This window comes from Physeter macrocephalus, chromosome 5, assembly GCF_002837175.3.
Source record: "Physeter macrocephalus isolate SW-GA chromosome 5, ASM283717v5, whole genome shotgun sequence".
NCBI classification, from domain to species: Eukaryota; Metazoa; Chordata; class Mammalia; order Artiodactyla; family Physeteridae; genus Physeter; species Physeter macrocephalus.
In genome coordinates, this window is record NC_041218.1 from 46,732,365 (window position 1) to 46,746,768 (window position 14,404).

Genomic DNA, 14,404 nt, shown 5'->3' on the forward strand with positions numbered 1-14,404 from the left:
GCAGGGGAAGGCCCGCATACCACAAAAAAAAAAAAAAAAAAAAAAAAGAGTACTACAAAGCGGGCACTATTTTTATCATTTCCCATTCTACAGATGTGAAACTTAAGCGCAGAGACGTTACGAAACTTGCTCAGGGTCACACAGTGTAGTAGACTCTACAGCCAGGATTCAAACCCATGCAGTCCAGCTCCAGGGACCACAGGGCTACAAGTGCACTTTAGGGGAGCAAGCAGGGGGTGAGAGAGAGGAGGGGCTGAGAGAGCTCATCCTCTGACGTGCCGCGGAGCCGCTGGGCCCGTGAGCCATGGCCGCTGAGCCTGCGCGTCCGGAGCCTGTGCTCCGCAACGGGAGAGGCCGCAGCAAGGGAAGGCCCGCATACCACAAAAAAAAAAAAAAGAGTACTACAAAGCGGGCACTATTTTTATCGTTTCCCATTCTACAGATGTGAAACTTAAGCGCAGAGACGTTACGAAACTTGCTCAGGGTCACACAGTGTAGTAGACTCTACAGCCAGGATTCAAACCCATGCAGTCCAGCTCCAGGGACCACAGGGCTACAAGTGCACTTTAGGGGAGCAAGCAGGGGGTGAGAGAGAGGAGGGGCTGAGAGAGCTCATCCTCTCTCTCCTCTGGGGGCCCGGGAGCTGCAGGTGAAGGACGGTGGTAGCATTCTGTGGGGCTTTGTAGCCACTCTCATGTACTCCTGCCCCATGTGACAAAGGAGGGAACTGAGGCTCAGAGAAGTTTAGAAACTCCTGCCCAAGGTCACACGGCTGGTTAGTGGCAGATACTGGATTTAAGTGTAGGACCAAGTAACTTCAAGGCCCACGGATGCTATCACGACAGCTGCATCCTAATGTTGTCACTTCAACTCAAAACTCCAGGGCAGGGCTTCCCTGGTGGCGCAGTGGTTGAGAGTCCGCCTGCCGATGCAGGGGACACGGGTTCGTGCCCCGGTCCGGGAAGATCCTACATGCCGTGGAGCGGCTGGGCCCGTGAGCCATGGCCGCTGGGCCTGCGCGTCCGGAGCCTGTGCTCCGCAACGGGAGAGGCCACAACAGTGAGAGGCCCGTGTACCGCACAAAAATAAAAAACAAAAACAAAAACTCCAGGGCAGGGATGGTTCCATAAGGGGATGCTGGCGAGTGTGGAGGCAGGCACAAGGCATCCCAAGCTGCCGAGAGCAGTGCTCAGGGATCCAGTCTAGCTCTGATTGTTCACAGATGTGCACGGAAAGGGATGAACTTGTCTGTGGTCACACAGTAAGGCAGGGCAGAGGCAGGACTGGCATCCAGGGCTCTGAAGACGGCTGCATCCATGCTGGTCAGAATTCCCAGGTTGAGGGGCAGGGGCCAATGCCTGGGAACCCTGCACCCCATACCTCTTGCTCAGAGACATGAGCAGAGAGCAGCCTTCTGAGCTCTAACCTGCCAGAGACTAGTGAGCTGGGGACCAGGATCACAAGTGCCTTCTGCAGCCTTGACGAGGGCCCCTGCATACAGTTGAGCAGGTTGTGTACTGCACAACTCTAAAGGCTGCCGCATATGTTACTATCATAATAGATTTGTAAATTATGTAACAATTTCTGGTCAAATCGGTACAGGGTCTTGAGGAAGGGGCACCTTTTTTAGTTCACACAAAAGTGCCAGATGGTCCAGGGGCGTGCTGGCAGAGATACCAGCCATGTGAATTGAGCTTGGCTGATAGTACACAAAAGACACAGGTTATCTGGGGTGGGAGCTCAGGTGAGCCTGTGGCTCCAGCTGGTCATGGAGGGGAGGGTCCTGGGCCCTTACCATAGGCAGCAGAAGCAGGGCAGCCAGGGAGGCCTGTACGACGCTGGCCATGATGCTTCTCAGCCCAGAAGGAGGCTCAGGCCAGCGCTGTCCGCCTCTCACTCACAGCAGCTGCCGCTCAGCCCCAGGTATCTACAGGCTAGAAAGAAAGGAAAGGCATGAATCCTGCGGGTCCAGCGTCATAAGAGGGGCGGCGACAGCCCCCCACCCCTACCTGCAGCAAAGCCTCCAAGGGTAACCCCCCTCCATGCCTTTGTGCTGTTCTTTATTCTTCTATCCCACAAGCATCTGCTGAGTGCCTACTCACTACTAGGCACTGGTGATACAGCAGGGAACACGCTGGCTCGGGCGCCGTCGGACTACAAGAATGGTCTGAATGGCTTTCTCCTCTGCAGCAGGTGACTGTGTCCCCAAATCTCCCTCCACAGGAAGAGAGTTTCAGCTGGCGCATGCGTGCCCACCTGGAGAGGACACTTCCAGGTCCCTCTTGCTCTCAGGTGCGGGCATATGATGAATTTCCCACCTATGGAAGGTGGGTGACAGTGACACGTGCCACCTATGCACCACCTGTCCCTAAGGCATCGCGTGCTCACCCCTGCTGCTCTTTCCCCCTCCCCGATGCCAGACCCAGGCTGGACAGAGCAGCCAGGACAACACCGAGAGGCGGGGAGCGACACACCAAAAGGAGCCAGGATGACTGAGTGCACCCGCGGCGCTGAGCCAGTCTGACGGCATACCTAGCTTCAGGATGCTACGTGCCCTTCTCTCTAACTCACTCACTCATACAGGGCCGCTTTGTTCCAGCAGCCAAGCCTGGTCCCCAACAAACATAGCCTCCTTTCACCCTGCCTCAGCCCACTTGGCCTCCAGGATAAAGCCTTTACCAATGCAACAGACAAAAAGAGGGACTACTAAGGAGGATATGCCCGGACCTCGAGGACCTTCCCCGCAGAGCTCCTGTGGTTCTGAGGCCCGAGTTGCTACTAAGGACCAGAAAGGGCACGGGCAGTCGAGTGACGAGCCTGAGGGAGCCCCAGCACATGCCCAGAGGAAGAGTCCGGTCGGCTTCTAAAACTTATCATTAACACATATTCCCTGCAAGCCAGCAATTCTGCATCTGGGTATCTATCCTAGAGAGATATTTGTGCTTATACAGAAAGAAGCATATGCAAGGATATTCACTGCAACATCATTTAAAATAGCATCAACAGCAAAAAATGCGGCAGCCAACCATCCATCGAGCAGGCACTGTTAATAGGCCCCTGCATAACCATACACTGAAATACTATACAATAATTAAAATTTTTTGCTACTATTATTATTAAAAAGATTGAGTACGCCCATGTCAGGGCCACCACTAACCCACAGGTGCCTGGTTTAAGCGGCCCATGGTGGCTGCATCCCAACCATGAGTCCTTACACACTTACACCCCCCCCCATCAATGGGCAGAGCAGCCAGTACCCTGGGGCCCTTTGTGCCCCCAGTGGCTGCCTCCTACGCCTCCCTCCCTCTCTCCTTGCCTCAACAAGCTCCCCTTGGCCTCTCCAAGCTCAATCTGGTGACAAACGAGCAGCCGAAAAGGAGAAAGAAAACCAGCCGCAGGAAGGTTCAAGGAAAAGGGGGTCCGTTTTATCTACCCACTGCTCTGCCTTTTTGGCGCCCGCTTGGAAATACTGAGGGAGGCTTTGGTATCCCCAAGAGATGCTCTGAGAAGCCCAGGGGGTACCATGGGGATGCCGGCCCAGCCTCTCCCCCAGGGGTCAGGAAAGACTGGGCAGGCTGGGGAAGCACTGGCCTCAGCACCTTGGGCACCCCAAGCACAGGCTTCAGCCTCTGTACCCACTCCCAGGACCTTCCATACACCTGGTGGCCACAGGCTGCCTCTGGCATGATGTGACACCAGTGGTCCACAGGGGGGTCGGTCATCTCCCCTATCCCTGGGGAGGCCAAGGCCCTGTCTGCAGAGAGCTGGTGCTCCCTACCCACCCGGCTGCAAGAGAGGAAGGCCGGGCCCACAGCTTCTCAGCAGACGCTAAAGACTGAGGGCCTAGAGAAGCTACTAAGGCAGAAGGCCTCCGAGACCTGGATTGATTCTCCTGCACGTAGGACAATGTCAAGCCAAGGCCTGGTGGGGACTGGGGTCAGGGAGGCTTCCACCCAGGACAATCCTGGGTGCCCCCAGCACCTCCCTCGACCCTCCTGGCAGGGGCGAAAGCAGCCACACAGCCTGTAGCCTGGGCCTGGGTTCTGGCCTCAGCACTTGGCCACAGTCAAGACCCTTGCTTCTGCAGGTCTCAGCCTTTTTAGCCGAGAGGAAGGTGACTCACCATCTCAGCTCCCTCCTTGGCCTGCCTCACAGCCAGCTGGGCCCAGACAAAGCCAGAGGAGGGAAATGGGTGCATGGCCTGTGTCTGTAAGTGGACACACGGTGCCCCTTCCTGGAGGCCGTCCCCCTTTTACTCCCAGCAACGTGCCACCAGAAACACATCTCTTGGGAGAGACCTCGGCCCTGGGACACAAAGCAAGCTTCCTGGAGGAAGAGGCCTGGGAAGAGGGAGGAGTGCTCAGGGCCCCCTGAGATGGCAAGCGCACTACCCCCTTCCTTCAGGACTGGGTCCCCACAAATGGAGACTCACGGCCTCCTCCCCCGAGCCCTGACCCGGGACACAAGATGAGCTCTGACCTCTTAACACAGTCCTCAACACGGGCTGCTCAGCACAACCGCTGAGGAGTGTTTAAAAATACCCCTGCCCAACTAAGTCGGAATGCCTTGGGCTGGGGCCTGGGTATCAGTGTTGTTTAAGCTCTTCTCATGTACAGACAGGATTATAAAGCCTCCATTTTAACCTTAACTTATTAGAACCAAGAGAGCTGGCCTGGGAGAGCTAGTGGCTTGCCCAGCTGGGGGTGCTCTGGAGGGCAAGCGGGTGGCAGCGGGCAAGCAGAGAAGGAGTTTGTGTTTTGAGGACTGGCGGTCTCACTTTCTCTCTCTCTCCCTGACACACACACACACACACATACACACACACACACACACACACACACAGAAACAGGTCTACAGAGAAGAGCATAAAGACACGTCAACTCCACAGAGAGAGACATTTATCCCCAGGGCACACACCTGAAGGCATCAATACAAACACCCATGTGTGGAATACACAAAAGTGGAGACTCCTTCAGGGACTGAGAGACAACTCCACACACCTTCACAGAAATACAGAGGCACACTCAGAGCACAGCGCAGAGGTATGTGCAGATGCATCACACAGCGATTTAGATCTTCACATATGTTTATCAGATTATTGATGCATATAATCATACACACACTCATTCTGCAAAGGCATTCAGATATTCAGCGGCAGTTAGATTTATTTGGATTCAGATGTGGTTACAGGTACACACACATATGAGCATGTGCGGAGACAGACAGACAGACAGACACACAATACACACACTCATTCTGCAAAGGCATTCAGATATTCAGCGGCAGTTAGATTTATTTGGATTCAGATGTGGTTACAGGTACACACACAATGTGTGTGTGCGGAGACAGACAGACACACACACACACACACACGGGGCCCAGACTTGGGGGTACACACAGGAATACACAAAAGTGGAGACTCCTTCAGGGACTGAGAGACAACTCCACACACCTTCACAGAAATACAGAGGCACACTCAGAGCACAGCGCAGAGGTATGTGCAGATGCATCACACAGCGATTTAGATCTTCACATATGTTTATCAGATTATTGATGCATATAATCATACACACACTCATTCTGCAAAGGCATTCAGATATTCAGCGGCAGTTAGATTTATTTGGATTCAGATGTGGTTACAGGTACACACACAATGTGTGTGTGCGGAGACAGACAGACACACACACACACACACACGATGCCCAGACTTGGGGGTACACACACATATGAGCATGTGTGGAGACACACACACACACACACACACACACACACACACACACACACACACACACACACACACACACACACACACGATGCCCAGACTTGCGGGATGCTTATCCCTGCAGTGGATTAAAAACGAGCTGGAGCAAGCAGAGGCCCCCGCCTAACCATCCCCCCGCTCTCTGCTTTGTCACCAGGCTGCTCAGACAACGCGGTGAACCAGGAGAGCGGCGTGCCCCCAGCCCAGTGCCGCAGGGTGGAGGGGCTGGGGTACTCTCAACACGAGGCCTCCTCTGGCACTAGACCCGGGTTCCTGATTCCCACTTTTGCCCCCCCTTGTTCACCTTCCCCAACTACAGTCCAGCCTCTGCCCAACAGGACACAGACACTCACTAGCCGTGAGGTGGAAAGACGAAAGCTGGGAGCTCCCAGGCCTTGACCTTCCCACTCCCGACCTCAGCTGGAAACCTCAGGGACGACCTCCTGCAGCCTCTCCAGGATGGTGAACTCAGCCCCCACCTCTTCTCTCCTGACCCCCACCCCGAGGCCACTGGGCACAGCCCCTGCGGGACAATGCTCAGAGTTTACGGTCTGAGGCCACCTGTCCCAAACCTCATATTCCTCTGGACCACATGCCTGGCTCCTCTGTCCCAGGAAAGCACTTTGAGATGTGTCCCCTGGGTCAGCCACTCCCAGCCCCGTCCCCTGCGCCCTGTCCCAGCTGCCTCTCTCCTCTGGACTCCCCCAAGCTGCCAGTGACCCTCCTAAGGGCCAGGCCTGGCCACTGCAGCCTGGGGTTGGACTCTCCCCTCCCTGAGGATGGATGCTGGGCTCTTTCAGCCCAGCCACGCATGTGGCTCTGCATGACCTGGTCGCTGATATTCCCAGGTGCTCTCTCTTGGGTCCAGGCTCTGCTGGGATAAAATGGCTTTTGCAACTAATCTGAGGACAATTAAACTACCTCCTGGCATTTAGTGTGGTGGACTCGTGAACCATTTTGCTAGGGTTTTAAGCTTAAAAACCTCAGGGAAGCCACTTAACTTTTCTGTGCCTCAATTCAATTATATGTGAAAATGGAATAACAGTAATACCTACTTCATAGATGTTACTGGAAGGCATCAACCAATTGATATAAGTAAACTATGGAGAGCGGAGTATAGCCTGGCTCCCAATAAGGGCTGTACATGTGTTAACTATTATTATTATCTTACCACTTTGTGTTCAGGTTTTTTCACCTTCCTGCTGCCACCTCCACCACCATAAGCCCTCTGTCATATTCAAAATAGGAACATCAGGCCTGCTGCACTTTTATTTGCTAATGGCTAACGTTTATTAACCACTTGGTACATGTCAGGCACTCTTCCAAACAATCAATATGCATCAACTCATTTCACCTGCCCCAAACCCAGGCAGTCTTTCCTAGCATTATCCTCATTCTATAGCTGAGGCGACTGAGGCACAGAAAGGCTAAGCAACTTCCCCAAGGACACACAGCAAGCATGCGGTAGAGCTGGGAAGTGAACCGAAGCAGCCTGGCTCCAAAGCTTGTGCACTCCGTCCCTAGGCTCCTGCCACTCTGTTATCTGTAAAAGGAAGACCAGCTCAGAGTCCACTGGTACCCTATTAGTACCCTCTCACATCCCTGGGGACTGGCCAGGCCCTCTGCTACCCCTCTGCCCACACTTCTATATCTGAAGCACCCTCCTTAAGAAGAGTGAATTACAGACACAGCATTTCAGACCTGAAATGGACTTTAAAGGTCACCTCCCCCACAGTACTGAGTTTCCTGTGGGGAAACTGAGGCCAGGCGGGGGCGGGGGGAGACACTTCCCAAGGTCACACAGGAGAGAGTCCTGGAGCCCTACCTGGTGGGTGGGAACGCACATGTCCCCCTTACAGACTTGGGAGGACCTGCCCTCCTCAGGCCCCATAAGTCCAGCGACTGGCCTGGGGCAGGAACAGAAAGAACAGCTGTGTCCTCCGGCGAGCCACTGCGCCAGGCACGCAGGAAGACGGCGTCATCAGTCAGCACACCGGAGCCAGCGGTGACTCACTGGGCTCTGACTTTCCGCGTGCAGTGGGAGGGGACTCGGAGACCCTGCAGCCACCCCCCACACTGCCCCACACCCTGCAGGACCCTTTCTGCAGCCCCCCAGCTGAGAGTGGTCCAGCTCCTGGGCTGGGGTGCTCACCCCTCTCCAGCAGCTAGTCCAGGGCCCTCGGGGAAGCTTTGATGTCTCTCCACTGCACCCTTCCAGGCCAGCCGTGAGCAGCACAGGCTCCTTTGCCTCCTGGGAGCCCCCCACAGTGGGAGGGCAGCATCTCACTCCTCCTCTCCATGGGGCCACACAGCCCTGGGTCCCTCTTCTGCCCTCATGGAGCTGAGGCATCTCCTATTGGACTCCTCTGGCCGTTCAGCATCCCTCTCCATCGTGGGGCAGTGCCAAGCCCGGACACCACACCAAAGATGACCCAGGGAAGGTGGATCGTTCACCTCCCTTGCCCTACACATGCTCCCTTTATTAACGAAACCTGAGCAACACCCACCTCCCACTTCCTCCTCGCCTTCCTAGTACAGAGGACCAGAGAGGGGAGCCTGAAAGATGAAACACTGCCCCCCCAACTCACCCCTCAAAGGGAGGGAACTTAACTTCTTTCTGGGAAACAAGAACCTCTTTCCTCCTCAGTAAGGTCAGAGCTGATAAAGGTCAGCGTCCAATGCCGGAGTGAGGGGTGTTCTGGCAATCAATGGATTAATCATTAACACTGACGTTCCTCTTTGATGTTCAAACGTTCCCCTTTCAAAGCCTGGTCCCCGGAGTCCTGTGCACAGCAGGTGACAGAAGCCAGGTCCCTGGAAGGCCTACGATGATTCCACCCAGGCCCTGCATTTTACACGTAGGGAACCTGGGCTCAGGGTAGGGAAAGGCTGGGCACACCTGCACACGGGTAGTAATATCCCATTTCACGGGCGAGGGTTTGAGGCCCAAAGAGACCCAGAGCCTTTCCCAAGGTCACGTTGCAAAGCCCTTCCACACTGGCTAGTTCAGGCACATCTCCTGTCCTGGAGGGGTCCTGGGAGTCCTCTGCCTGGGACAGCCCGCCAGGGCCTGAAAGAGGATGAGGGGAGAAGAATGGGAAGGAGGAAACAGAAGATACCAGAAAGGGGAAAGGAGGGACGGGGCGTGATGGAAGGCAGTGAGAGGTGTGTGGGGAGAGGGCGGGAGGGAGGGCACAGGAAGCAGGCTCTGGTTTGTGGATAGTTTACTTAGCACCTCCCAGGCGGGGGGTGAGGCTGGGGCAAGGTGGGAGGGAGAGCACTGCCACCTGCGCTGACCCCTGCTAGCCAGCAGTCCCTCCAGAGTAGCTGTGAGTCCCTGGAAGGGCAGGCCAGCTCTGACTGGCAGGTGCCCTGGCACCTGGCACAGTAGAGCATGCGGTGGGGACCCTCAAACCCTGAGGAGTGCCGGGTGGACGGGTTTAGGAAGGTGAAGGCGGGGTGTCGAGGGACCCAGCAAGATACCAGGAGTTAGGGGTGGATGAGAGGGTGGAAGGCTGGTGCTAGTCTGCGGATGCCAGGGACACTGCAGCCTTGTTCCACGCGAGAGGGCTGCAGGCACTGAAGAGTGTTAAGCAGGGCAGTGAAGTGCTAAGCTTCCCATTTAGGGAGTATTCCTCAGAAGGCTGGTGAGCTGAGTGGAAGGAGAAAAGCTCAGGCAGAAAACCTATCCTGGATTCAGGGTAGAGGTGATGGGGGCCTGGGCAGGGAAAGGCAGCTGGAATGGAAAGTGGGGGACAGAATCCAGAGGCTTGGGCAAGTGGGAAAAGAAAGTCTCCCTGGCCCACCCCTCTGGGGAAATGGCAGGAAACAAATGTCAGAGGGGGACAGGTGGGATAGAAAGAAACCAAAGGCAGGACCCGATTCACCACACGACCTTAAATCAGAAACTGGCACATAGGAAGTGCCCGCAAAGGAACTGTATGTTTATTTTTTTGTCTCAGCCACCCTTCTCTGATGCTCATTTTTCACAGGGGAAAGGTGACAGCTAAAGCAATACCTGGAGCTGGGATGAGAACGTCCAGATATTCCACAAGGCCAATCCAACCTCCTATCACCACCTCCAGGAAGCCCACCCTGGCTGCACCCACCTCCACTGGCCTCACCCTCCTCTGAGAACTACCAGCCCTAGATGAGGAGCCCCTTACTCCTGCCTCAGCTGTTTCAGGTCTTGTCCTTCTCTTCGCGAGTTTGAAGCCTGTCTGGGAACAAGGGGCATGTCCAGGTTTCCCTGAGGTTTTCCTCCTGGTGGAGATGGGCATGCCCCTGGCCAAAGAGGTGAATGGGAATGGGGGCTCAGGACCTGTTTGGTGAGCTCAGCGACGCGATGTCCTTTCATTTTCAGACATGAATGTTGTCTCTGGGTGTCCTTAGTGCAGGAGATTTATCACATGAACACAGCAGAGGCCTGTCTAAGGTAGGATGCTGAGGCCAGGCATTAAATAGATGGGCACCCTGAGCTCCAGGCAAGGTGAAGGGAAATATCCAAGGCCCCCCCTAGGGCGGCTTGGGCCCCCAGGACTAAACCCCTCCCTTCTTCCACCTCTTAAACCACTTCTCTTTGCTAACCTACAGCCCAGGGGTTCACAAACCCTTCCAGCAGGTCAGATCCGGCCTGTCACCTATTTTTGTACAGCCAGTGAGCCAAAAATGTTTTTTAATTTTCAAATGGTCAGGAAAAAATTAAAAGGCTCATACTTCATGACACAGGAAAATTGTATGAAATTCAAATTTGTGTCCGTAAATAAAGTTGATCAGAACATAGCCCTGCTCATTTGCATAAGTATCACCTATGGCTGCTTTTACGTTATGACAGTAGGATGAAGCAGTTGCAACTTAGTGTATGGCCAGCAAAGCCTAAAATATTTACTATCTGGCCCTTTACAGAAAAAGCCGACCCACCCTCATTCCACCCTCACGCACAACAACACACACACGCTTTCTCCACTCAATGCAACGTGCATCTGGACGCTCATTAAGGAAGACTTTGTGATCTTCGTTGGGCAGACGTCTGAGTACCCAGGTGTGTCGAGATCTGTGTGAGAGGGTGTGTCCCACTGTCCATATGTATATCGTGCTCTGCTGTTGTATGTTTGCCCCAGCTCTCTGGCAGGTGTCATGGGAAACCTTTATGCCGCCCCGGCAGTGTGTCACTCCCTCTCTGTGTGTCACTGTGGAGGTGGCTGTCACCATGTGTCTCTGACGGCATCCAGGGCTCAGTACAAACACGCCGCAGCTGAAGAGTTTCCAGCCTGCATGTTGCCCAGCAGCTGGACCACTAGGCCCAGACCAGTCAGACCCTGGACTTGTAGATTCCTCCATTCAGAGGTGGCCAAGGGTTCCAGGGCCTCTAGTCCCACCTGTCTGGGGCATGGGACCTCTGTTCACATACCTCCCCAGACAGGAAACCCACTGTCACCCCAAGTGTCGGCTCCACACTGGGTAGCTCTCGGGGAAGCAAGGCCTTCCTGGCACTGAGCTGAGCTCGTGCTCTGTGCTTGGCACACCTTGGTTCTGCCCTCTGGCAGACAGCACAAGGTGTCCTCTGCTTAATAGTGCCAGCCCTGGGTCGATGAAATCTTCACCCCTAAGAGGCCAGAGATCTGGGACACTGAACCTGAGGCCACATCCCCAGGAAAAAAGCCACCTTGTGGCCTTAGATCTTGTCTTTCCTAGCCTCTTAGGTGTAGATACTGATCTCTAAACATCCATTTTGTTTTGTTTTGTTTATTCAACACAAATTGAGGAAGTGTCCCAAAGTAGGAGCATGGCAAAGAGGGGTGGCCGCACGAAAAAGGATGTATTCCAAAGTGTTTCTCCGATCAACGCCCTGCCAGCCTAAACCTTACACAAAACAGGACCTTAATGAATCTTTTAGCCTGATTAGTTCTTAGAATGTAGGAAAGAGTCCTTCAAGAGGCTCCCCAGAGATAACCCCTCTCACTTCACATAGGGGCAAACAGAATCATACGGTCTTGTCCCAGACACAGAATCATGGGTGAACTACCCACCACAGGGGAGGGAAGGCACCGGGTTCGCCTCCCTGGTCACCCCACACACACTTGTTGATGAATTGTTTGGAAGATCTGGACAGGGCCTGCCCCAGTGTGTTCTATCTCTCCCTCTCACTTCACATAGGGGCAAACAGAATCATACGGTCTTGTCCCAGACACAGAATCATGGGTGAACTACCCACCACAGGGGAGGGAAGGCACCGGGTTCGCCTCCCTGGTCACCCCACCCACACACACTTGTTGATGAATTGTTTGGAAGATCTGGACAGGGCCTGCCCCAGTGTGTTCTATCTCTAATTCATATACTCAAATTTTGACTGGTGTCCAGAGTGGCACCTCTGCTTGCCCTCCCCTAAGTCAGTGGAGAGCAGGAGCCCCAGATTCATCTGGGGACTGGGGGTTCTGCCAACCCAACGTGCACCCAGCACCAACTCAGACTGGCCCCCTGAGAAAATCTGAGCACTGCTGCCCCCCAACCAAGGCCCATACATAGTTTTGTATCCCCTTCCTTCAGAAGCCCACAGCCGCTCAAAGCCTCTAGCCCGACCTTCACAATGCTTGTCTGCCTCTGCCCAAGAGGGTCCCAAGGCAGGTTGCCCTCCACCGACTGTGTAGCCCCCTCCCATCCCCCAGCCGCCCCCCATGCAGCGCTGCTCACTAGAAGAGCCAAATGCTGTGTATTTTCTTTTGGTGTGTGTGGGAAGGCGGGGGGAGCGGATAAAGGAGACATGCACTTGCACTAAAAGCATAGAAATCATCTGGAGAATTTAGCAGGGGTCCTCCATCCTTCCCCCAGCAGCTTTCAAAGGGGGTCTGAGCACAGGCCAGGGGTGAGCTTCCACTCCCATCTCCACGTGAAATACAATCACCTCCTGGCTGGGCTCTCCCCTGACCGTCTAGCTCCATCCATTGGCACCCTGGCCCCTTCGGACAACCCCCCACCCAACCTGCAAAGGTCCTGCCTGCCCAGGATGTGGGCCCCAGCCTCCCGCAGCTGCAGCAGGAGCCTGTGCCTTTAAGGCAGCGGGCAGGGGTCTCATCTCAGGCGAGCCCACTTCAGCCAGGGGAGGCCAACGCGTTTCTCCCACGGGCCCCCGTGGGGCGTTTCCTCCCGGGATCGCAGAAGCCCAGGCATCTGGACCCCCGCCTCTGCGCCGCGGGAAACCGAGAGACGACACTCTTTTGAACAATCCCGAAGGTGTCACTACAGGGGGACATTCTCCGCCGGCCCATACTCCACCCTGGACACAGCATATCGCTTGCCCACCCCTCAAATCCCGTGAGGACTGCGGTACCCAGCCCCCTGGGGACCCTCCAGCTTCGCCTAGCCGCGTCCGTCTGCCCTGGGAGTAGGGAGACAGGTCCCTGTGGGTCCCTCCGGCCGCAGTGCCTCCCCTGCCCCTGGTCCTCCCTTCTGGCACGAAGAGGGGCGCGAGGTAGCTAGCCGACCCCACCCCCTGCGAGCTGCAAGGATCGGTCGCCCCCAGCACAATCCCAAATATTGGGAGGGCAGGGGGGGTGAGAGGGAGGGCATCAGACAGTCGCGCAGGATGGGAGCAGCGGCGGGAGACGGCTTCATTTAGGTTTCGGGAGGTTGGCCCCGCTCTGGCCCTGGCCCGCTCTCCGTCGGTGAAGGGCGCTGCTTACGGAGACAGCCGAGCTGGAGGAGGGGCTCCGCGGTCCCCAAGGGGCGAAGGTTCTGGAGTCGGGGGAGGGCGGACAGGGCTTAGAGGGGCAGGGGTGGCGGGGCGGCCCTTACCTGCTCACAGCGGGGCCTCGCCGCGGGGCCGCGGGTTGCGGGTCGGCCCGGGGCAGACTCCGCGCGGAGGGCGCGCAGCGGCGAGTCCGCGCCCCGAGCCGCCCGAGGACGGCGAGCGTGTGCTCTCAGCAGCGCGCGCCGAGCCCAGGTCTCCGCGTCCGTGTGTCCGCCGGCTGCCGGTATCCGTGGGTCCCTGCGCGGCGGAGTGAGCTTGTGCGCACGCGGGGACCGCGCTCGCCTGGAGCCGCCGCTGCCGCCGTCAGTCGCCGCCGGGGGCCCGAGCGCAGCGCCCCCCCGCCTGCCCTCGCCAGCCCTGCGCCGCGCTCCCGCCCCTCGGTCTGGGCTGCGGGGGAGGCGCCGCCTCCGCCGCGAAGCCAGGCCGGGGGCAGGAGGGAGGCGAGAGACCACCGCCTTCCCCCAGCGCACTTCGCAGGCTGGGGGTGGGGTACAGGCCAATGGGCGCCCGGGGGAGGGGTTAGGCCGGGGATGGGGGGGAGCGGGACCCCGCCCGTCGCACTTGGGAGCAGGAGCTTCGGCGCGGAGACCTGGGGGCGAGGATGCGGAGGCAACAATTCCCGTCTGTAGTTCGGCTTCCGGGGCTCAGCGTCGGGCCTTCCCCGGGGCTCACCGCCCCCTTTCAACTCTCCCAAGATACCCAGAGCGAGAAACCCTCTGCCTTCTCCCTGCCACGTCCTCCTGATTCCCTGTCTGAGCCAGCTCCTCCTCCTCCAGGAAGCCTTCCTTACAGGGCAAGTCCCAGACTCCCCTTGGGATTTTCTTTGCCCACACAGCCCTGGCCTGGGAAAATCAGCTAGCTCCAGGATGCCTGCCTGGATGTCTTCAAATGTGATC

At 56.4% G+C, this 14,404-nt stretch overlaps 1 protein-coding gene across 1 annotated transcript in view; it reads right to left on the bottom strand.

Annotated features, from left to right (window-relative positions):
• The window catches only part of ADCYAP1R1 (ADCYAP receptor type I), a 52,413-nt gene extending 38,406 nt beyond the window's left edge, over positions 1–14,007 (bottom strand). Inside the window, exons 1-2 of the mRNA XM_024129497.2 lie at positions 13,553–14,007; positions 1,796–1,934 (exon numbers count right to left, since the gene is read on the bottom strand). Of these exons, the coding sequence (XP_023985265.1) occupies positions 1,796–1,846 (51 nt within the window). The 5' untranslated portion in view covers positions 1,847–1,934; positions 13,553–14,007. The remainder of the gene's footprint in view (positions 1–1,795; positions 1,935–13,552) is intronic.
• Between the last annotated feature and the right edge of the window lie 397 nt (positions 14,008–14,404).